Below are 24504 nucleotides of genomic sequence, written 5' to 3' on the forward strand. Positions count from 1 at the left end.
TAAAACGCATTTAAATGTCTAGGATGGTGAAAGCGTGCTAATTCTGATCCACTTCACAGTAAAGGCACCCACAAAATTACCCTAGGGTGAGTGTCGCTCTTGTTGCCTATTTGAAATTATTTAGAATGCTTGGGTGTGAATAAAAAAAAAAAAACGAACTTATTGATTGCTGCACGTCTAGAATAACATATGTAAATTGTTCTATTGTTGTACTACAATCAGAAAATAAAATTTAAAAAAACAAAAAAGAATAACAGGGTCTTAAAGCAGCTTTGTTTTCCTGAAGGATTAGGTCACTCAGGAAGGAAGAAGTAGACCGAGGAGTTTTAGAGGTGAGCGAGCTTAACAAAGCACCAACAAAAGTGGCTGAACTCTGGACATATTAACAAAGAACTAGTTTTAATAAGAACAATAAAACTTACTTTTGTTGGCAATGGGCACTCATCCAATAGTAACGTAATAACCGCAGGCCCCAACGGATCCTCTAATGGAATGACTCTAATGAGAGACTGTACAACTTCAAGCCAGCCATCGTCTATGAAAAAGCAACAACTATTGTTTAAAAGGAGGTTAATGTTGTAAACCTATAAAGGAATGCATAAAGAGTCAAAATACCAAATTATATTTACGACTAGAGATAACACTAAGGGCACTTTGGTATTCAATAACTTTTCAATAAAGTATTCAGAGAAGTGTTTCGTAGATCTACAAGCTCTAATCAGTAAGAAGAAACATGCACGGAGGGCAACCACAGCAGGTAAAAGTTCTAAACAAAACATTAGTAATATACTGGAATAGGATGGCTTTTGAGGTTCAGGAGGGGTGAGGAATGTTCTCAAAGTTTCAAACATAACCCATGCCCAATAAGTACACTAGTAAAGGAGTACTCCTGGGCCATAGGACGATGTTGCATGGGACTGTGATCCATGAGGTTCTATCCAAATTACATTTATTACAAGGTAGGTGGCTATTTAAATCTAAGGCATACAGCCAGCTTTCCTACAGATTGGTAGGTTGGCAGAAGAACATACTTTAACTGCATGAAAAAGTTTAGTGGAGGGGCAGAAACTACCAAACTCCATTACGACTGATTTCTGCAGTGGCTTCACCGTGGTCCCCTCTTCATGACTCATTGCAGCAACCTCTTCCACAGTCCCAGCCAGCATGGACTTCTGTAGTGTCTGGAAAATTGTACTGCACCTCTTGTGCTGTCGCTCCTTTGTTATGCTACAGCTTGTAAGATCGTGAAGAGCTTGGCCCTCACTAAACGTGCAGATATTATCTTCCACTATGGAACTGACATCAGGCAGCCATGGTCAGAGCTGTGCTGCTTCACAAAGGCTTGCAAGACGAGCACTGTAAAACTACCTTCACGGGAGCACAGGATTGCTGTGCAGGTAGGAGAGCGAAAAGAGCAGTTTATAGTACAGAATGGAAAGCAGCTGTCGAGTTGATGGGCATTTGTCCTCTGCAGGTTTCCCTGCAACACATCTGAAAATGGCATTATTGATGCTCAGATAATTTTTAGAAGACAAAGGCTGCGACATGGTGGGCATTAAACTCTGAATTTTTGCTGGAGTTAGCAATACGAGTGACTCATCAACATGGTACCCAATGAGAAGAAGGGAAACCCACTATAGAGAAAATAGTTTTCTTCAGTGCTAGGCCACTACCTTAAGGAAAACAGAGGGTTGTGGGGAGTCTCCCAACAGACAACTCACCAAGATCAAACTAGGTGAATCTGTGCTGTTTGTAATACTGCAACAACTAAACAAGATCACTTAAGTTACCTCCCTCAGAGAAGGTCTCTGCAGTGGAGTTAGTGGTTGCATAGATACGTACTATGTCCGAGGCTACTGAGCTCAAGACACACAAGTCTGATGAGGGGAAATTAGGGATAGGGATGCAGGAAAAATAAGTGGAATACCAAACATTAGTGGAAAGAAACAAGAAAAATGTGGAGGATGGCTGCAGTGACCATGAGAGGGTAAAGGCTAAAAACCATCTGGAGGCTTGTGATGGGTGGGAAGAAAGACTCAGTGGACTAGGTGGCCACAGCATGGAGATGTGGAGTTGTAGCTTTCCTTAATGTTAAGTAAGGTGGTGAAAGTTCTGCAGTCACAAAGACCAGGTGAAAAAAACCTAGGAGGGTGGGGGAAGATGGGGTCCAATCAATTCATTTACAGCTTACTTGGTCCTCTTGGAGGGGGCAAATATACTATGGTAGCTGTAAGCAATCCAGTAGTGGCTCTATGTTTTGCAGTGAGAGTTCCCATATCAAAGACGAAGGGCAGGGAGACTTTCACTTCAAATAGAAAAGTTTTGCTGACAGATAATTAAAGTTAGAACTATTAATTTTGCAGTTTAGTACTTTCCTGGTGATCAGCAGGTCACTGCCTGGTGGCTTTTAAATCACTCTGCTTGGCATATAACTCCCTTAATGGATTAGGTCCATAATACCCAAGGAAGAAAATGGTATATACCAAGTAGATCTCTATGCTCAGTGGCCGCCAAAACAGTCATAATTCCCAAGTGCAACAAGACATCTTGGGGCGGCAGAAGCTTTGTTTGGTCCACTTGCAAACTCTGGAACCAACTTCCTGGACCACTGAAAAATCAACACAATTTGACTAGTTTCAGAAAACAACTCAAAGCATGTTTTTTTCTACTTTCCCACTAATTTTATGGTGCCTCTAATCATTCATATGCTAGCACCAAGACTCCTTCGGGCATTCCTGCGCTCAATAAATAATATCAATATTAAGATATGAATGGGTGCATATGTTTGGTGAGGAAATGGCTACTGCTTTGCAATGTTTACTTCTTAACCATTTAAATACAGAAAAAGCAGCTGCTGTGTGATTGAGTTTAACATTTATTTTATTTCCAATGGCCATACCCGTAGGCTAACTTTACAAAAACAAAGCCTCCAAGGTAAGTGGAGGGTTGGACAATCAGCCTGTCAAGCTGCACCACTCTTGGATAAAAACATCTCTCAGTGACTCACAGAGTCATTGGTGAACAGGTGCTTTAATAATTAAACCAGTCAGTTATCTTCACTCATATTGAGCACTTTTTCTGCCCTTGATACTCAAGGTTTGACTACCTCCTCTGTATGACTGAGGGTGGCACACAACTAAAAGAAGAGGGGGAAGGTGGAGGGGGGTCAAAAGGGTAATCGTGCATCTCATCAGGGCACTGAAATTGTAGGCAACATAATAAAAAGGTACAATCAACAGCTTACCAGTTTCTGCCATTTCATGCAATGTGATCATTGAATATGGTGGTTCCTGGTCACTGAAAAACAAACATTGATTTTTTTTTTTTTATTTAAATACTGTCCTTTCACCTACTTGTACACATTGTTTCAGCAGGGAGTTATTTCATGCAAATATCCTAGTTTGCAATTCTGTTGAGAAATTGGTCAAATAAAACATAAAATATACTGTGAAGTAACCTCTTGATATTTTAAAGTCATTTAGAGCTCAACAACAAACTCACATAATACAGGATGTTCAGCACTTTAATTCAATAAACGTGCTCAAACACCACCAAACAATAAATATAGAGTAACTTGATTCAACGCCCCTGTCAGATAATAAGTGCCACAGCATAATCAGGCTATATACCAGGCTAAATCCCCCAAAACAGTTCCTTCTTGACTTGTCCTCATCATTTAACATTGAAGACCACCATTTACTAGCTCATACACAACAGGACATTAGAATAATTCAGGGCACAGTATGTAAAAGATTAAGATAAGATATTATACAAATTGAGTCAAAATGGTTTCTCTACTCCCTTTCACCTCCTCACCTTCCATGCTTCGAATACCAGTTCCACGGGACTCTTAGATCACTCCATTTCCGTTTAATGATTACATATCCCCACTGTCATTGCCTCGTTAAGTCCTTCAACCTCACTAGTTAAGTTCTGTCAGTAACACTCAATCTTAAAAGTGAATGACCATAGAATGTCAGACATAAGAACTCAAAGGTTTACTGCAGTAGAACAATGGATGCTTAAGAATCATCTCGCACTTAACATCTTTAAAAATTAAATGTTTAATTATAGACACAGGCAAAATCATGATTCCCCCCCCACATCCCAAATATCCTCTTGGTCCCTGTAAATGGGATCCCCACCAACCACATCAAGTGAAGGGAATAACCTTAAACTGGAATAAGAGGTCAAATCCTATTATCACACCAGATCAAAGTAACAAGACTAATTCTACATAATAAAACTAATATAAACGTACATCCCTACTTCAGGATCACATGGACGATGGAGGCATCACCAGCCCATTGATGCTGGGTCTAGAAAATGTATCTCCAAGTACAAATAATTTGGAGTGCAGCAGCCATACAAATTCTTAACCTAAACTAAGGAGATAAAATCTGTACTGGTCAACAAGTAGTATGAAAGACCCACATAAATATTACAATACAGTTAACTAGAGAAGTAAAAAATAGGTTTCATAAGTATATGCAGAATGATTACAACAGTGAAGCATGAGAATTTGGAGTTGAATGAACTGTGCCACATCTGGAATTCAAACTCCAAGAATTTCGCCATGTCCTAAATCAGTGGCTGAAAAGAAGTTGAACAGCTGTTGCAAAATATACACAGGGATAGACTGCAGAAGCGTGCAGCCCACAGGAGTATAAAAATGTAGTGGACTGAACTGAAGAATCAGTCTCTGCAAAAAATGCAGATTTGGGGCAAGAGAGAACATTACAAATTCAGTTTTGATAAGGAAATAGAGTCTACATTGCATGATGTTGTGGTATTTGATGAGCATTATTAGAAGGTTGTGGCATTGTACCACAAAAATGTTATTTTTTTAAAAAGGACCCCCCCCCCCAAATTAACATGCAACAGTAATCTACTGGTCTTGTGAAACAAGCCAATTTATGTCCATTTAATGTCATGTGGTGAGGTATTATACAATGAAAATGTTCCGGCCAGTAAATACCTGCTCAGAATATGCCAGATGTCAAATTAAACTAGTGTGGACTGTAGAAAGAATCACATTATGCCATAGTTCCAAAATATAATTTATACCAGAATCTGAATATAAAGGACTCGTTTTATGTGAGGTTTATGTGCGGGCTCTGTATAGGCTTGCATTTTGATCAGGGTAGGGATCCAAATAGGATTGTACTCTCTTTAAAGCAAGGTTCAGATTGTAACATAGTGCTCTAAATGCTAGGGTTGTAATCAACTGATGACACTTAAAAAATGTAGTCTGAGCCAGGGTCTTATGAAGAGGTCTGACAGAGGAAAGAGATTCACTCCAGCATATTTAATTTATTTTACAAAACGATACTTGCAATAAACCCAGAGTATACCTGCAATCAATGACTCTGTACAGCACGAATATTTTCACTATAATCATCCTGACCTTTAGGAAACCCGTTCTTCTCGATGCTCTTCACCTTCGTGGTTTGTAAAAATGCTAAGAATTCTGCTAAACCTTGTCAGAGTAAACCATGTGTTTTATTGTATAATGCCTTAAAGTGTAATTTAAAGGTCATCTCAAAGAATGCACTGAGCAGAACTGCCTGCAACATTTCAGTTGTTTCAAGTTGCCAATATTTTGGGTCCACTGATCAGGTTTACATTCCAGTTTGGCTAGATGGACACAGATCAACGACTAGCCTTGGGATCGGGAAAACTGTACAGTTTTGAGTGGAAAGTGACTATTTCTGGCATTGTCTGTTCAAAAATAACAACAGCAAATCAGTTTAAGAACACTCTGTTAATTAAACATGCCAGAATTAATTGGCTTCGTTTTCATGTGTGGAAAAAATAGAACACTGGGAGACACGTATTATTCTATATCTGTTCTGATAGAGTTTCATTTTTTTTAATTTCAAACAGAAAAAGAGGCAGTCAATCCTGTTCAATTCTGACATTTTTTTTTAGTACACTTAGGGACAGATGTGACATGAGTGTTACAATGATACAAACGTGGTTTAGAACGTGTGCCATGCTAGTCATGAATGTTTTATATCCAGGCATTCTATATCAGTCAGTTTCTCTGCCCTGGATCTTGTCACTAGCTGGATTTCAAATAAGATAGTAAACCTCAATTCGTGATCAGTAAAGGATTACAAGTGGCTTTAGGGAAGACTGGGTACAGGAGACACAGTACCACTAGGTGTTGCCTAGACCACCTTTGTGTCCTTACACCTGAATGGTAAGAAAGCAATGGGAAAACTAAAGAATTTAAGTCCTTGCATACTTCAGTAACAGAAACTGTGTAGACAGGCTGCTCCATAGAGCAGAAGACTGCAAAAGGTAGCAGCCTTCAATAGAAGATGTAACGGTCTATGTATAAGAGAAGAGAGTTGTATTTTCTTGGTGCATGGTAACAGTATGTAATAGAGGGCTTTGCATATCCGAGCCACCATCATAATCACTACTTACATTAGCAACTTCTGCACCAGATTAATGTACTGACCTGTAGTATGGAAGATCCTCTCAGTGAGTAAACTATCATGATTTTATTCGGACATAATATACGTCAGTATTAAGTTCCAAAGATGTTATAACACTACAAGGACCTTGAGCGATGTAAGTAGCAAATTTTGCACCATATCAGAAGATTACTCACTGTGCCGGCAAAGGCAGGCACATAAATCCTGCTGTATTGGTTAGCCTGTATGAAAGATGGAGCATTTTGGTAGTTGAATAAGGACATGCCATGCCTCATTGGGTCACAAAGAGGAGCAATAGTCAAAGAATGACTAGTGACGAGGAAAATCTATTCACAAAACTAAAACCGAGGAAGGACTAAAGACTAGCCATGAGTGCATTGACTGTGAGGAGACACCAACACAAATCAATCCTCGGGAGAACTATCCAAGCACAGAGTAGGTCAATCGTGACAGTGGTACTTTATTTTGAAGTTTTTAATGTACATCTTGGCTTAGACAACAGTGGCTCTGCGGTGGAGGGAGAAGCACTGACTGTAGTCCAGTCAATTTATTTTGCACAGTCCAGGGAGCACACTCAAATATGTGAGTTCAACATGTCTGCTTTATAAAATACTATTGTGTTTGAGTTAATCATTGAAACATTTGCTCTATTTATGATAAGACCATAGACCACATATGCGGTACACATGACCCCTGACATGGCTCTTAGTTCACTAATAGCACTGTCATTAGGGTGGGGACAAGAAGGTGGTAGCATACTTTCATTTACAGACAACATTTTTCATTTAAAAGGCCACAAATTCTATCACTAGCGTATGGTTTTACAGATAAAACAATATAGCGCACAAAAGGCAATGTGTGGAAATTGGGTTTATAATTTGCTCTTTACAAGTGTTCTGATCTGAGCCCATTAAAATCTGTTTCCGTTACACTGCAGAATTGCAACAAAATCTGCTTTCCCAAATGCTGATGATATATTTGTACAATTCATTTACCAACTATTTAAATGTTTTGTGTTAGAAAATAAAACTGACCTACAGCTGTTAATTTCACACTTCCAGTACCCCAGCCTGATTGTCTGCAAGGTTAGAGGATTTTTTTTTTAAACAAACTGTCAGTCAGAGAAAGAAAGTAAACACATTCTCCACCATAAAAAAACAGCAATTTGTAGGTAGACATAAGCTGACATTTGGCCTCAGTCTCTGAACGCACAGTAAATGTGACAAGATATAAAAGCATCTTTAATGCTCATTCACTTTCTGAAGGAATAGAACACATGTTCTTTACCATCTAGAACTCTTTCAACTGGTTAGCAGACCTTAAAAATAACTGGCTCGAAATAACTTGCTCTGATATCAACTATTTGCCACAGTGAGCGGGGCAAGCAGATTTTTTGATGCCAGACATTAATGGACCTTGAAGCATCTCAGGAGTGAGAGAAAGTATACTACAGTAATAATGGATTTTTTTTTAACTTTACCAGAAATCAAATTTGTAAATAAATGAAAGGAGAAGTAGCGGAGTTTATGGGGAGGTGTTTTTGAGAAGGATGATCACAACTAATAATTGCAGAAAATAGACCTTAATTGGCGTCTGAGGAGAGTTTCTAAAAATTGGTGGTATTGTATATTGTTAGAGTGCACTATAGCACCAAAGGGAAAATTAGTTGGGGGAACAGTTTAATTGTGCGCTTAACAAATGTGTTCAGTTGGCTGTGCAAAGTACAAGAAAGAAGTCAGCACAATGTTATGGAGTTAAAGGGATAGAAAAATGACCTTTCTCCCGGTTTCAAGACAGAGTCCCTGATACCACTGTGTGTCCAGCATTAATGGAAGATGCAGAGTTAAGAAACGTAACTGGGAAAGCATTGCAGAGAAAATATTTCTGGGACAAGAACAGTATGAAACAGGCATGGGGCAAACTACGGGGCGATAACACAAGAATAGGAGAATTAGTATTAATCAAACTAGGAGTTGAGGCAAGGAAGGATCAATCTAAACTGTGATAGTCAAAACAGGTGGGTGGGGACAAAAAAAAAAAAAAAAAGAAGGAACCATAACCCTTTTTTTCAAAGGTGGCAATGTACTGAACTTGAGAACAGTACACTGCAGTATCAGTTTGAATGGCGGAAAGAGAAGTTCTTGTAAGTTAAATTTGACTATGCTGTTGATGGCTGGATGTATAAGAAATGGATCGGTTATTGTGAGGGAGGTAGAAAGTGAAGAAATAGGGAGAAGAGATTCAAGAACTATTTAGCCTATAAACAGAAATTAGATCTACAAAAAAAATACTGTTCTAGGTTTGTTAAAGATATGTATAAAGTTTCCTATTTATTTCTGTTTTTATTAGGATGCGATAGCTGTTGTAATATCATACATGTGTTCTAGAATAGGCAACTGTTATTATGAGAGTTGTATCTGAGGGTTTCTATGTGGGTCTGTTGACTGTTTATGCTAATTAATCTAAGTTCCTTGAGCAATGAGGAATCTGGAACCAGTAATCAGGAGTCAATCTGCAAGAATGCCACCTCAAAGAGGTTAAAGGCGACACCTGGTTATGTTAAAACCATACTGTAAGCTTTCATATTTTCTCAAATGTTTACTTTCTGATGCGATTAGAAGTAATTTAGTGATAGATTCATGAAACATTTTAGAATATGAGAGGAGATCAGATAAAAATCTAGCGATGAAAGCGGGACAGACAGAGCCCATGTGGGGAGACATGCTGCAAATATTACAGAAAAGCATCATCTGCTTAGAACACCCAGAATAAATATGGATATGATCATGCAGTCTGACCATTAAAGGACTGACTAAAATAATACAAAAAGTAGAGGTGAATGGATCATTCACCTTGGTTCACTCTTACCCAATGACATGAAATGAATTGAAATGAAACATACTTAAAAAGCGCAAACAAATGCCCGAAAGCATCAAGGCACCGATAGTGGTTAGTCTTAAGAAGGAAAAGATAGAAAAATTCCCTAATCTCAGGCGCCAAGAATATCTGTTTAAAGAGTAAAAAGACAGGTTTTTAGGTCCTTATGAAAAAAAGAGAATGTAAGCTTGAAGACTAGAGATGGAATGAAGAAGAGAATCCAAAGCTTAGATGCGGCCACCGAAAAGGCTCTGCTTCCCCGCCTTGCCTTTCGATACTTAGGAACAGTTAAAATATTTTTACCTGAGGATTGCAGCTCTCTGGAGGGAGTACACCACTGGAACAGGTTTTAATTCCTCCAGGTCCGATGTTACGCAGTGCCCTGTGAATGATACATAGAGCCTTAAAGATGATCCGTTTGTTCAGAGGCAGCCAGTGAAGCTTCCGAATCCCTGCTGAGGCTGACTGAGATTAAGGAACATCAAGACTCTGGGCCTGATTAGGAGTTTGATGGACAGGCTGACCAGTCTGCCAAACTTCCGACAGGGAGGTTGCCTCCATTCTAGCTACCACCCTACTGGTCTCATTACGACTTTCCTACTGGGCTGACAGGCAGAAACCTATGTTTCTGCCCGTTAGTCCAGCAAGAATGTGGCGGCAGCATTGTAGCCGGCTCATAATCGAGCCGGTGGCAATGCTGGCGCCCACAGGGTGCACCAGCTCCCTCGGACTGAGCATTGCGAGAGTGCTTGGCAGGGGGACCCCCTGCACTGCCCATGCCAAGTGCATGCACAGTGGAGGCCCCTCCCCTGTGACCCTCTGCACCTGTTCTCCGCCAGCCCCTTACTGAGAGTTCTGATCACCCAAAAACAGGTCCAAGCCATCTGTTTAACCTGAAGGTCAAAAGACAGATGTTTGCCAATCACTACTCCAAGGTTCTTTGCAGAGTCTGTTGGAGTGGCTAGTGTACCCAACATATATGGCCACAGCAAATGGGTCTAACTGGATGGAGGACTACTGAAGATCAAGACTTCTGTTGTGTCTCCATTATATATGAGCTAGTTTATTTCCCATACATATGGCCACTGCCTGCAAGCAGTTTTTAAAGTTGGTAACGATTGCCCCAGTGTCTTTTGCGATAGACACAACTATATGTGTGTCATCACCACAGGACAGAGCCTGAAGCCCAAATGACCTTATAAGTTTTTCCAGTGGGGAGATTTACAAGTTAAATAATGTAGGGCTAAGGGAGGAGCCCTGAGGCACCCCTTATGGCAGAGTGATACTCTGAAAATAACTGATCCACAATAACTGTCTGAGACCTATCACTCAAAAAGGATGCTAGGAGTTTCAGCGTTAACTCGGTGACCCATAGTTCCTGCAGCTGATATACAAGTAGGGTAGGAGAGATGGTATCAAAGGCTGTGGACAAATCTAAGAGGATCAAGGTCGTAGCCTGCCCTGCAATTACCATGGAACTGATATTGCCGACTGCTGATACCAATGCAGTCTCGGTCTCATGGTTACTCCTGAACACAAACTGGGAGGAATCGAGCAGTTGATGTTGTTCCAAATAAGCCATCAGCTGGGTGTTCAGTTGTTTCTCCAGAATTTTAGTGGGTACAGGCAGCAGGAAAATAGGCCAATAGTTTTTTTTGTTTAATCATAAGGGTCCATATTAAGCTTTTTAAGAAGAGACCTAACAGCTGTTTCCCCCCCAGAGTTTAGGGTAGCAGCCAGAAGTAATAGCTTTATTCATTTTGCTGTAAGATGAGGAAAACAATATTAGCTCCTAACTGCAAACATTAGACGAACAAGCTTCAAGTGGTGAGCCCAATTTCATGCTAAAGAGATAAAGGTCTGTCAGTTCATGTGTGAGAGGAGTAAAACAAGACAAGAAAGCAGTGAGGCTCTCTCTGGAGATCACTGTCTTCTATAGACTTAACTCAGCATTGATATTCAGTCAGGAGAGAATAGGAGGCTTCCAGTTAACTCAATGGTGTTCTTTATAGATATTAAGAATTTTGTTGTAAAACAAATTTGCCATTCGATTGCAAAAATCCTGGGGATCCCTCTATGTTGGAAGGTGCTGGGGGTGGGGATAGCAGGTTAATTAACTTCTAGATAGATATCTCTAGATGATTTAGCTGATATAAGCTTTTTTTTTTTTAAATCTTGGTTTCCTTTTTCAACATACATTAACACTAAATGTGATCATTGGCATGGTACAAGAATATATATATAAAAAAAGAGACAATCAAAGCATACCGTGGAACATTTTACAACAAAAAAAGCTTGACATTCAGCGCTATGTCAGTAAGCATTGAATTTGGTGCAGCAAAGTGACTTATCCTATGGTAACTACGTCTTACAAGCACCTGCCTCTTTAGCTATAACAGCCTCTCACTATACCCAAAACATCACTACCACTTGTGCCTGACCTCGAAGTACGTTGGGTTCCTTAATTGTGTCATCTTAGCGGCTACGCTCATCCTAGCTTACATGGTCTCATTGCATTGCTTCTACTCTGGTTACGTCTGTTCATCAGAATCAAAGAACCACATGTAACATTTAAAGATCTCAGATACTGCTGGTATGGGCCCAGATTTCTTTAGGGCAACTACACTGTGGCATAAGTTCAAGATATGCGTCCGACTGGACAGTAAAATGTGCCAATCTGCAGGTATAGGAAGGGGTCCCCGGGCCCATCTCATTGCTATCCGACATTTGGCCAGTAACAATCCCATCGCCACCAATTTTCGTACTGTCTTGGGCACTTCCCTTACACAACTTAACAAGACTGCAAGCAGACCAAGTGCTAGTGCTACCCCATTGATAGCCTCCAGGTCTGTTAGCACTCCCTGCCAAAACTACTGCACTCTGGGACAGTACCAGGCCAGGTGCACAAATCCTGCAATCTGTGTCCAACAACGCTGGCACCTGGCACTGTCCTGCAGGCCATAGCGGCAGAGGCGCTCTGGGGGTGTGGTATACTCTATTTATGTATTTAAAATGCAGCAGGATGAGACTACTGTTCACGGACATCTTCCTCATCATTTTGCAACTATATACCCAATGCTGGTCGCTTATAGGAAGTCCAATCTCTCTCTGCCACTCATGTCTAGCATATTGCATCCCTGATTTAGGGGCACCCAGAGCTGGGGATTAAAAGCGACACACGAGAGGCTGGGTTTACTGGTCTGCAAAAGAAACATGAGAGCTGGCATTTCTGGGGGCTAAAAAATTGCGTCTCCAAGCAAGTCAAGCATTCCACAGCACACCCTATGGTATTGGCCTTAAGGCCAGTGGGTTTGTCCAGCCTCTCACTCACTGTTGTCCAGGTGAGCATAGAACTTTCATTGAAGAGTTCTCCCATCAGTTCTATACACAGTACAGGCAGTATGCAGACCATACCCTGCTCTTGACTCGGGGGATACCACATACACCAGTGCAAAGGGATAAGGGGAGAATATAGTTGTGAACCTGCCTGCTGCTCTAGTAATTTCTGTCATGTGCCAACCGTGCTGTTTAGAGAATCAAATGCGTTGTACCGCTGGGTGGGTTTACGAAACAACACTTTTGGTAAAGAAAGTGGTGGCCCCAGCATCTTTGTCTAAACAGCGATGCAAGAGACCCAGGGTACCATGGATCCAGTAGTGAGCAAAGGCACACTGTGCCGCCCTATAGTGAGTTTCCAGCTCTGGGGCTTTCAGCCCACCCCTGTCATACAGTAATGTAAGAATCTCCCACCACACCAGAGGTTGTTTGCCTGCTAAGGCAAGGTGGGTCAGGAGAGTACGAGGTTGCTTGAAAAACGCATGTGGGAGCAGCAGCATTATATTTGTAAATAGGAACAAGAATCTGGGCAGTACTACCATTTTCATCACTGCAATACACCCCAACAATGATAGTGGAAGTTTGATCTACCAGTCTATATTTTGACAGTTTTTGTACTTTGCCATAAATGTTCCCTCATTGCAGTTGCAGGATCCGTATGTACCTGTATTCCCACATATCTAACAGACTGTGACCCACTGAAGTGGATACGGTGTCCGCACCTGTGTTGTTGCGGTGGTCATGGGAAACATAATGGATCTGTCCCAGTTTCCATGTAAATGGGATTAAGTACCAAAATGCACTACTTCCTGTAATACTGGGACCAAATTGTGCTCGGAATCACGTATATATAGCAGTGTGTCATCTAACTGCTGCATTGCTCTGAACAGTGTTCTTAAGTTGAATTTTGTTAAGCTTTGTCCCAAGACAAAGCCTGTCTGCTCCGGAGCTGCCACCCCAGGGAGATGTGGACTAAGCCTGTTAGCTAGGATCTTTGCATAAATGTTAGTATTGACATTTCAAAGCAAGAGAAGCTGATAAGAGGGACACTGATTTGTTGGTTTACTTGGGTTTCAAAAGCATCACTAACAGAACCTCAAACAGGGTGGGAGGCACGATCCCGTCAGCTACCATCTCCTCATATAGCACTATCAATTGATCCTGAAATTACATATAAAAAGTGACACTCAAGCCGTCCGTGCTAAGCACCTTACTGGAGGGCATTTCTTTAAGCGCTACTCTTATTTCCCCAGGGCTCAATGGTGTGAGGAGTCACTCATGTTCTTTCGCAAGTCACGTCATTTTTATATGGGTGAGATAGTCTGTTACGCCATTAGATTCGTAAAGGGGTGCGTAATACCTACTGAAGAGATCTGAGATTGCGTTTGTTGTGCACAGGGGGTGTCCCTGCTCAACTGATAGCTCCAGTATCACGTCATTGTCTCTTTGGGGTCTCATCATTGCTGCCAGTACAGCCCCAGGGCGCTCCTCCTCACCATACGACCTAGCCACTGCATATTTCCTGAGATGAATCAACTCACGTTGTGCTGTTTCCTGGTAGTCTTCTAGTGTGGTCCTCAGTACACCCAAGAGTCCTTTGTCCCTAGTCTCGCTATGGTGATGTTCTAGACTCGCTAGTTGTTTTTCCAGTGTCGCCAAACAACCACAAATTGATCTCAGCACGATTGAGTACTTAGACAAGGGGACACCTCATATAAACTTCAAATGTCTCCCAGACTGTTGCAAACATATCTACAGAGCCCACATTAGTAGCGAAAAACCTGCCTATTGCCTCTCAGAAAGTCGCATCTTGGAGTGATTAAAGGGGGGGAGGGGGGGGTGGAAATCGCCATGTTAACATCTGTGGTCTGGGTGGGTGTGCGGTCAACTCTAGGCATACTGGGGAGTGATCCGAGTAGGTGCGGGCAGAGGCTCGCACTTTCTCACACTAGGGGACAATCGACGCAACACTAGCCAGTAATCAATCCGTGTTTGAGGAGGTCATGGTCTGATAAGTGCCGCTCTAGTCCACCAGACGTCTATTAACCCACCCTCTGACACCATTTTCCAAGAGTGCCCACGCCACGGCAAACAGCTGCCGCAGAGTTCGACCTGAGCGATCCAACTCTGGGTGGAGTACACATTTAAGGTCACCGCCCAAGATTTGAGGAAGGTGGCCCCACTGCAACATTCGAACATGCAATGTTCTGTAAAATGCGGATCATCATGACTGTGGCTGATACAAGCTTATTAGTACAATACAGAGATTTCTCTTCCTCGATGGTCACTTTATATTCTGCCCCAATGACCTTATAGTCAGCCATCTCTTTCATGAAAATCAGAGCATTTCCACCAGACCCCACTCTTTACCACAACAGGTCTCTCACAGCAATCTGAGTCTCCCTCTGATAATCCCGGGGAGGTAGGCGTCTTCCTCCACATATAGGTTTCCTTCAAACGGGCCGCAGTATTAATAGCTGAAGTAAGGCAAGAGGAGAAATCCACGGCTGCTAATTCCGTGTCCTCATATTCTGTCCAATTGCAATCATTCAAAGCTTAGGCTAAGGATTCTTTGCTAAGCCCTTTCTAGTTTCTTTTGGAAATTCAATGACTTCCAGTAATTATAGTCTCTTGGCGAGAGTGAAAGGGACAGCATAAAGATCAGACCAGGTAAGGGGGAGGGGCTTAGAGACCTTAAGATGGAGGTCATTAGAGAAGATGCCGAGCAAAATATGGCCTGCTTTATGAGTGGGTGACATTACTAATTGTCCGCAACAGGTCATCATGTCTTTAAATGCCCTAGAGTCCTTGCACACATCACTCTAAGTGGAAAATGAAGTCCCCCAGAAGTGTGATGTGTTTACCCAAACAGGGTTCCATTAGGTGTACCAACTCCGAGATAAAAGCAGGGCTAGGCCCAGGAGGCCTGTACACTAAGATCCCTGCACATTATTTGCTAGGCGTTATTTTTAAAGAAAAGTATAATACTGGACAAGGTGTGAAAGTGTTCCATAAGGCACGTATACTTGACTTTATGTCTAACTTCCAACCCTTCCTCTAACCTGCCAATTCTGACACGTTTAGTAATAGCGTATCCTGGGGGGATGGCATCAACCAAGTCCGGTTGAGATAACTCCTTAGCCCAGCTCTCGGTCACAAAACTCCAATCAGGCTCATGGGTCACAATGAATTCTGCAACCTCTACTTTGTTTTCGATAGGAGACCGAGCAGTAGTAAGGAATCCTAGATAGCTGGTCATTTTAGGAGCAATTATTTCCTTGAAAAGAGGGAACATGGGATAATCACAAGCTATATTATAGGTTGGTGACGAGGAGGTGACCGGAAAGTCACACAAAGGGCAATTACTGGTATTGTTACAGGAGAGCTTGCTAAAAATCAATTGGGGGAAAGGTAAAATTATAAATTACCATAGTTTTGCAAGAGTAGAAGCTGATCTCTAGAGAAAGTGAGGTCAGGGGTCTGTCTTCTCCCTTGTAAAACTCGGCAGGGGTTCTGTAGCACTGCGCAGTCTGGGTGCAGACGAGTATGCCTGTGGCATGCTCACTGCATGTGTCCGCTGAATTCCGATCAGCAATGTCAAATTTATAAGCATTCCACCCGCAACACTAGCCTGTTAACAATACAGAAAGTAGGTCGGAAAAGCCCGTCTTCCCTCCACTCAACCGGTTGATCAAGAGCCCCATCAGACTTTCATATTTTTTTTTTTAATGTAAAAATAAAACGGTAACGGCACAAATCAGACTTTCAATTTATATTTTTAAAAAGATAAAGATCAAAGCACATAAGGTGCAGCCTACCAAATATTATGATATTAAAGCAAATTAGGCCATTGATCTAATCACAGTTGAGTCCGATAAATGTTTTTTTTTTTTTTAAGTTGAACTGCATTTGGGGATTTCATCTTCCCTTTCTGATTTCACTACAAAGATCATTTGAAGGCCGGATGCAGCTAGCCCCGCAGTGTTTCCAAGCGATTGCTGTGGGTGAATTATTATATTTTCATTGGGGAGGCCCACATGAGTAGCCCATTAAAACTAGAACACATTCGCTCACTGCCAGCAGGGTACAATAGTTAAACAAGCCACTTTCAATTATTGCTTGTGTGTATAAAATGGGTTCAGTTCAGCAACTCCCACCATAAACTTCAAATTAGACCAACAATCAAAGCATTTTAAAAGGAAAACCTTATCTGTCACACTTATCCCACGATGCAGAACAAAGAGGCAGCATTGAAGAATTACATATGAAACATTGAAATAAGATATGCAAATAATTAAATACATTTTATATGAAGAAAGAAATAGCTTTTCTTTCTCGTGACTCCACAACGTAAGGGCATCCCAACGGACAGATTTTTCTTTTAACTCAAAAACATTCAAGCATAAATTAAAACATTTTATAAAATACATACTTGTCTACAAGAGTCCTAATGACTGCCAAGGTATCCAGGACTAGCCCATCAACGTTCTGTTTCTTTCTTCTTGGTTCATGGGGTCCTCGACCTCTCCTAGGAGGTCTTACAGGGTCCCGTGGGCGAATCCTCGTTTCAGGAGTCGGTGCTACACTGTTTTCTGCTTGTGGGTTTTGAGGTTCAATATTATCTTCAACACCACTATCATCTCGACATACGCAGGAGTTTCCCATTTCTGAGGTCCCCAAACTGGCAGTTATACACAGAGTATGTTGGTCTACAGTCTGCAGCAAACCTTGCACAAGGTTCCTGCTATAGTGCAACACATCCAAGCTAGGTACAATCATCGAGAAAGATGTAACAGTGACAAGTCTAGGATCCTGAAGGGAAGTTTTTGAACTTCATTTCTTTGAGGAAAATCAATAACGCAGAAACACCCCATGTTTAACATTACATGGAACATGCACCGTCCATTCAATGGTTAACCTGAAACAGAAAAGAAATGTTTTGATTACTTGTTCTTGATCGAACATTATAGTTACAGCTAATTGTCGCTTCTGTCAAAAAGGTAGAAAACATTTGTGTGCGTTGGGGCACGGACATCGCCAGAGCATACCTGTGGATAAGGTACTGCACTTGTGTGTGAACAGGAGTTGGTCCTAGACATGGATGCAACAAGCAGTTACCACAGATCCTTGTCTCACTGTTTTCTAACTTCTGCAAAACAGTACTGCAATAGCCTGCTGTGTATACATGCTGCAGGGCCTATTGATGCATGCCTGGGGCTGTGATTTTTTTTTTGATTTTTTTTATGCAAATCGAGGCAAGAGAACGTTATATTAACACCCACCCCCTCACCCCCTCCACATAGGTCTGTGCCATTCGTTAGACCACCCTGTCCCCTTTACTTTTCACCACTCAATACCCTTTTAGTTAGTGTTCACCCACATCTGAATGTGATGATTTTTGCCAGCTGTGACCCACTTACCTTTCCACATGTATTCATATTATTCTTCCCTTTTCACTCAACCTGGACCTCTGGTGTTATTTCCCTCTAATGATTGAAGCTGTTCCTCATTTTTTTTTCTATGTGGATAGTATTGGGCGACATTTAAAAAAAAAAAAAATGTTTTTACCCCCCACTACCCTAGCAATTCTGCACTTGTGACAAAGCCAATAAATAACAGGACTTCTCTACCTTTGGTGTATTTTCTGTAAGATGGTGACCAAGAGCTTGCAGGAGGGGAGAAGAAGCTGATGGTATGGTGTAGGAAACTGGCGCCTTGTTTGCAGTACCCCCCACACTTTTTGCCTGAAATCTGAACCTAACTTCACCGAGTGTGTGCTGGGATCCTGCTAACCAGGCCCCATCACCCATGTTCTTTCCCTAAAACTGTACTATTGTGCCACAATTTGCACACCCCTGCCACACAGCTAAGTCCCTTGTAAAATATACCAGTGGCACCAAGGGCCCGTTACCAGGGAGGGTCCCTAAGGGCTGCAGCATATCTTGTGCCACCCTGAGGGACCCCTCACCAAACACATGCACACTGGCAATGAAGCTTATGTGTGCTGGTGGACAGATCAAGGTAAAGTCGACATGGCATCCCCCTCAGGTTGCCGTGCCCACAAACCACTGCATGTGCCATAGGTATGTCACCCCTCTAGCAGGCCTTTCAGCACTAAGCCGGGTGCACTATACCACAGGTGAGGGCATAGTTTCATGAGCAATATGTCCGTACAGTATCTAAGTCCATTCATAGACACTGTAAGTGCAGTGTGGCCATACTAAGTATATGGGGTGGGAGTTTGTCATTACCAACTCCACAGCTCCATAATGGCCTCACTGAAGTCTGGGAAGTTTGGTATCAAACTTCTCAGCACAATAAACCCACACTGATGCCAGTGATGGATTTATTGGAAAATGCACACAGAGGGCATCTTAGAGCTGCCCCAGTATTTTACCCAGTCCTTTAGTGCAGGACAGACCAGTCTCTGCCAGTCTACCACCCAGAGACAAGATTCTGACCCCATGGGGGGGTGAGAGCCTCTGTGCTCTTTGAGGCCAGAAACAAAAGCATGCACTGGGTGGAGGTGCTTCACACCTCCTCCCCTGCAGTAACTGTAAGATGTGGCGGTGAGCCTCAAAGGCTCAAGCCTCCTGTTACAGTGCCCCAGGGCACTCCAGCTTGTGGAGAGGCCCGCCCCCAGGACAAAGCCCCGCTTTTAGTGGCAAGTCCGGCTGAAAACTTAGGAAAAACAAGGAGGCGTGACCACTCCAGCTGTGACCACCCCTAAGATGAGCGGAGTTGAGATGACCCCCCCCTCCCTGCAGAATCCTCCACCTTGGTTTGGAGGGAAAGGGCCAATAGGGAGTGGACACCAGAAAGGTGTAGCCACCCTCAGGGACAGTAGCCATTTGCTACTGCCCTCTGAACCCTGTAATGCCCTTAAATCCAGGGTTTAAGGGCTCCCCTGAACCCAGCTCACTAGATTCCTGCTGACCTCAAGAAGAAAGGACAGCTAAGCTGACCCCCAACAGAGAAGACTGAAGACACCAACCTACTTGGCCCCAGCCCTACAGGCTGATCTCTAGCTTCTGAGGCCCTACTTCTAAAAGGTTTTGCATCCTGCTGTACCAGCGACCTCTTAAAAGCCTCAAGAGGACTGCCTGCACCCCAGAGGACCAAGATCTCCCGTGGACAGCAGCCCCGTCCAGAAAGGAACTCCAGGCAAGGACTCCAGAACCGCCTCGGATCCGCCAATATTGCCCCACTCTGCACCAGATGCCCACGGCTCGTGTCAAGTTGGCCCAACCGACTAGAGCTGGTCCCCAGGCAACTCTGACCCAGTGTCCACCCTGGGTTCACCTCTTCCTTGTCCAGCCTGTGATTCTACGGAACCGACCCCCTGGACCTAGCCTCGTGTCAAGTTGGCCCAACCGACTAGAGCTGGTCCCCAGGCAACTCTGACCCAGTGTCCACCCTGGGTTCACCTCTTCCTTGTCCAGCCTGTGATTCTACGGAACCGACCCCCTGGACCTAGCCTCCAGCATCTTTGTGACCCCCGGGCTCCCCCTATTGAAAAGCATTAGGAGCCTGACACTGTGTTTGCACCCTTCACCCAGCCACCCCTGTGCAGCTGAGGGTGTATGTTTGGTGCTGACCTGTGGCCCTCCCAGTGCTCACCTAACCCCCACCCCCAAGCTCTGCCCCCCGAAGATGAGGGTATGTACCTGTAAGCAGGCCAGATTCAGAGTGCCCCCAGTCTCCATAGGGCTCAATTTTAAAGCCTGCATCATCTTTGACCTCTGCACCCGGCTGGTCCTGTGTTGCTGGTGGTGGTGATTGTTTGGGGTTAACTTGAACCCCAACTTGTGGACATCCTAAACCCTGGAGACTGGAACTGAGTGTCTTGTACTTACCTCAAAACTGTACTAACTTTTCTTCCCCCTAGAACTGGTTCTGAAACTTGCACCGTGTTAAATTTTTAAAATACATTTGATAAATTATTGAAAACCATTTAATTAGCCAAATTGAAATAAAGTGGTATTCGTACACATGTTGGGTTCTTACTTGCAAATGTATTTACCTGCAACTTGAATCTTGTGATAAATATATTTTTGCTATATAAAAACAATTGGCCTGGAGTTAGTAATTAAGTGTGTGCTTCATTTATTGCCTGTGTGTGTACAACAAATGCTTTGCACTACCCTCTGATAAGCCTAACTGCTTGAACACACTACCACAAAAGAGAGCATTTGTATTATCTACTTTAGCCTCTGTTAAGCCACTGGGGAATCCCTGGACTCTATAGATACAATATCAAAATTAGATAAAGTGTGCACAGAGCCAGCTTCCTACATACAGACAATGTTCTACTCTACCTAGCGGACCCAGAAGGATCCACCCTGAGAGTCCTTGAGATCATCTGCATTTTTGGCTCATTCTTGGTCGTTCGGATCAACTGGGGAAAATCAATGGTTTACCCACTTACATTTTGGCACCCAAGGACTAAGGGCCATATGTACGAACACTTTTTCCCATAGACGCAGAATGGGTAAAAACCTTTGCTACATCTGGCCCTAAGTTGTCTAATTTACTAATATGGGAGGGGCCCGGTTCACATATTTAGGCATATATGTAACCAAGCACTGCAAATGTTCTACAAATGAAAACTAGACTGGATGCTGACAGAATACCGCTGCGATGTGGCAGTGATGTGGCCTTCCTCCCTCCTTACTGGGCTGAGACGCACTATATAACATTATCTACCTTCCTAAATTCTTATATAGCCTACAAAAGTTGCCATACAAAGTTCTTAATACTTTTTTTCCCCCTTCCTTCAGGCAGTGGAGGCTAAGACTAGGAACCTGCTTTGTCATGAGGGCAACCTCACATGGCACTCTCCACCCTGACCAGACGGCCAATGGATGGGGACACTGCATCCCAGATTTTCCCTTTTACTACTGGGCAGCCTAACTATTACTAATAAAGGACTGGTCGTTCGCAGACTCAAGGGATCCCCATGGCTATATGAGGAGGTTATAAGGTCCAGATAGAGACTTGTACCTCCTGGAGCCCACAGTTGTGTTAGTCCAGATATGGAAACCAGCGTTGTGTAAGATGGGCTGTGCCGACCACTTGACCCTGGAGACACCACCATTGGACTCCAATAAAATTGGCAAAACTATGTGGGGCGCTGGGACACGGACAATGGGACATACTGGATATTTCCCAACTCAAGGTCCTGAGAAGTGAAAAGGGATGGTTGACATTTGAAGTTCTGCAGAGTCAATACGACCTATCGGGAGTCAGTTACTACGGTATATGCAGGTTAATACAATACTTAAATGCCTCCTAGGTCACACTCAGGGCTGGAATACAGGGTACTGGGGACTACCTTACATAGGAACACCACCTGACAAATATATTCTGCACTCCTGGTACACTGCCAACCTGCCCTGCAGACATTAGGAGAAAAATGGGATGGAGACCTGGGTAAGGCAGAGGATGGCCAGTGAGGTGCCGACGCATGCTGGTACCTGGGGAAGTGGGCATTCAGGCTGTATTTCGATTAATTAAACTAAAACTTTTCCACAGAGCTTACTTCACACAAAAGAGGCTGCATGCGATGGGAGCCACTACCACGGACTGTGGAGGCAGCAGGCAGAGTACCTTACTACATAAGATTTGGGAATGTCCAAAATTATGTGGATAATGGTCAGAGATACAAAACAGACTGTCCCATGAGGTGGGAGACACACTGGTGCTCACTCCCCATTGGATAGCCCTGGGGATCTGGGGGAGGTGACAGATACTTGTTGGTCCTTTGCAATAAAGCCTTAGCTGTGGCAAGTAGGGGCATTGCACGCACAAATGGAGGAGCGAGTTCCCTCCGACAGGGAGAGATTGGACTTCTAAAATGGAGTGGTGCAGACAAGCAGTGGAACCAATATACCGGCTGGAGCATGCCCACAAAAGCATGGTAAAATAAAGGACCCATGGCAGAAGGATGCAGAGGAGTGAGTGGGAACACGTGAGACCTTGAGGTTTGGTTAACGGGTGCCGAAACCTGACATATGAAACTTCCGTGGCCCCGGGGGGGGGGAAGAGGCAGGGTGAATAGCCTGACTGCACCAACACGAGGTAGGAAATCCTTAGAATGTGTTAGGACTTTTTTGTCCACAAATGATGTTGGTCTGTACTTCTGTAACAATGCTTGCCATTTCACTGTTGGGGGGGGGGGGGGGGGGGGGGGAGGGGAGACGGAAAACAAAACTGTTATTCAAGTACATTATAGTGCTGCAAAAAACATCAAAACTAAAAGATTTTTTTTTTGTTTGTTTTAAACAAACTTGATGGCTACCACAAAGACAGTGTGAGGGAGCCTACTGGAAGGTGGCTGCAGACTCTTAGTCACTGTGAAATTATGCATACATCAGGATCAGCAAACCCAGTGGTGAGGACATTCCTCATGCAAACAGGTGGTGGACAATTCAGATGTGTTTACTCGTCCAGTGGTGAAGAGAGAATAGGCACACGGTAGGGGCTGCAACCCTGTTGAATAATTTTAATATATCTTTGTTTCCTTCTATACCTCACACTACCATAAGACAATTGGACAAAGTGAAATTTAGAACTTTTAAATAATTCCGTGGCCTTTTAATGCTGCGCATCAAATCTGCTTTCAAGAGCAAAATGACACCCACACTACATAAGGTGGAATAACTTGCCCCTGATCATAAAGTGTCTTGGCATGACCTGGAGAATCACTTGTGGAAAAGTATATTAAGTCCATCTCAAAATACAATGATCGAGGTAGTTTGACTTGAATGGTGCCTCATCGCCGATATGGATTTGAAGAGTGTGTGCTCACTAAGGTATCTTCACTTGCTAACATACAAGGAGTGTAATATAAGTTTGATTTGTGCGGACATGAGCTCTTACTCAGCAAACATAGTTGGACCATCCTCGTAGTAAAGCAGATGCAAGCATAAAATGCACTCAATGCTCGATTAGTGGGGGATTCAGCTGCCTGGCTCACCGGTCTCAAACCAGGAGTTGAAAAAAAATTATATATATATATATATACATACATACATATATATATACATACACACACATACATACATATACATATACACACACACACATAGCCATGTAACATTTCTATAATTGGACATTAAGATCATCTTAAAAATAAGTTGTCTATTTCTCTTACTTAAAGCAACGGAAATAGACAACTTATTTTTAAGATGACTTTAATCTCCAGGTATAGACATTTTACATGCAAATGTATGGAAAATGTTTTCCCCCTATATTTCAGGGTTACCAGATCAAATAGGTGGAAGTAGCAATACTTATATTAGGAATAATCCTATATTCTTTGTCTGTACTGCCATTTGTTAAATTTTGTTTTGACCAATGACTTTGTGTTTCACCACTGCGCATATTAGTTGCTCAATGTTCACCAGTAGCACATGGTATGTTTTGTTCAGTTTAGCCGCCTATGGGCTTTGACACTGCATTAGTCATTACATTCTGTATTCTGCCTATTGGCTTTGATATGTTGTATCCAGTCTAGCTGCCTATTGACTTTGACATGCTATTAGGTATTCTGCCTATTGGCTTTGACATGATGTATTCAGTTTAGCTGCCTATTGGCTTTGACATGATATTATACATTGCATTTTATATTCAGCTCAACTGCCTATTGGCTTTGACATGATATTATACATTGCATTTTGTATTCAGCTCAGCTGTCTATTGGCTTTGACATGATATTAGACATTGCATTTTGTATTCAGCTTAGCTGCCTGTTGGCTTTGATATGACACTAGACATTGCATTTGATATTTAGGTTAGCTGCCCATTGCCTTTAACGTGGAGTTAGACATTGCAGTTGAGAATC

At 42.7% G+C, this 24504-nt stretch overlaps 1 protein-coding gene across 1 annotated transcript in view; it reads right to left on the reverse strand.

Annotated features, from left to right (window-relative positions):
• RSPRY1 (ring finger and SPRY domain containing 1) overlaps window positions 1-24504 on the reverse strand; it is a 155603-nt gene that overhangs the window by 112201 nt on the left and 18898 nt on the right. Inside the window, exons 2-4 of the mRNA XM_069217218.1 lie at window positions 17092-17577; window positions 3245-3297; window positions 423-535 (exon numbers count right to left, since the gene is read on the reverse strand). Of these exons, the coding sequence (XP_069073319.1) occupies window positions 423-535; window positions 3245-3297; window positions 17092-17438 (513 nt within the window). The 5' untranslated portion in view covers window positions 17439-17577. The remainder of the gene's footprint in view (window positions 1-422; window positions 536-3244; window positions 3298-17091; window positions 17578-24504) is intronic.

Source organism: Pleurodeles waltl, chromosome 12 (assembly GCF_031143425.1).
Source record: "Pleurodeles waltl isolate 20211129_DDA chromosome 12, aPleWal1.hap1.20221129, whole genome shotgun sequence".
Taxonomy (NCBI): domain Eukaryota; kingdom Metazoa; phylum Chordata; class Amphibia; order Caudata; family Salamandridae; genus Pleurodeles; species Pleurodeles waltl.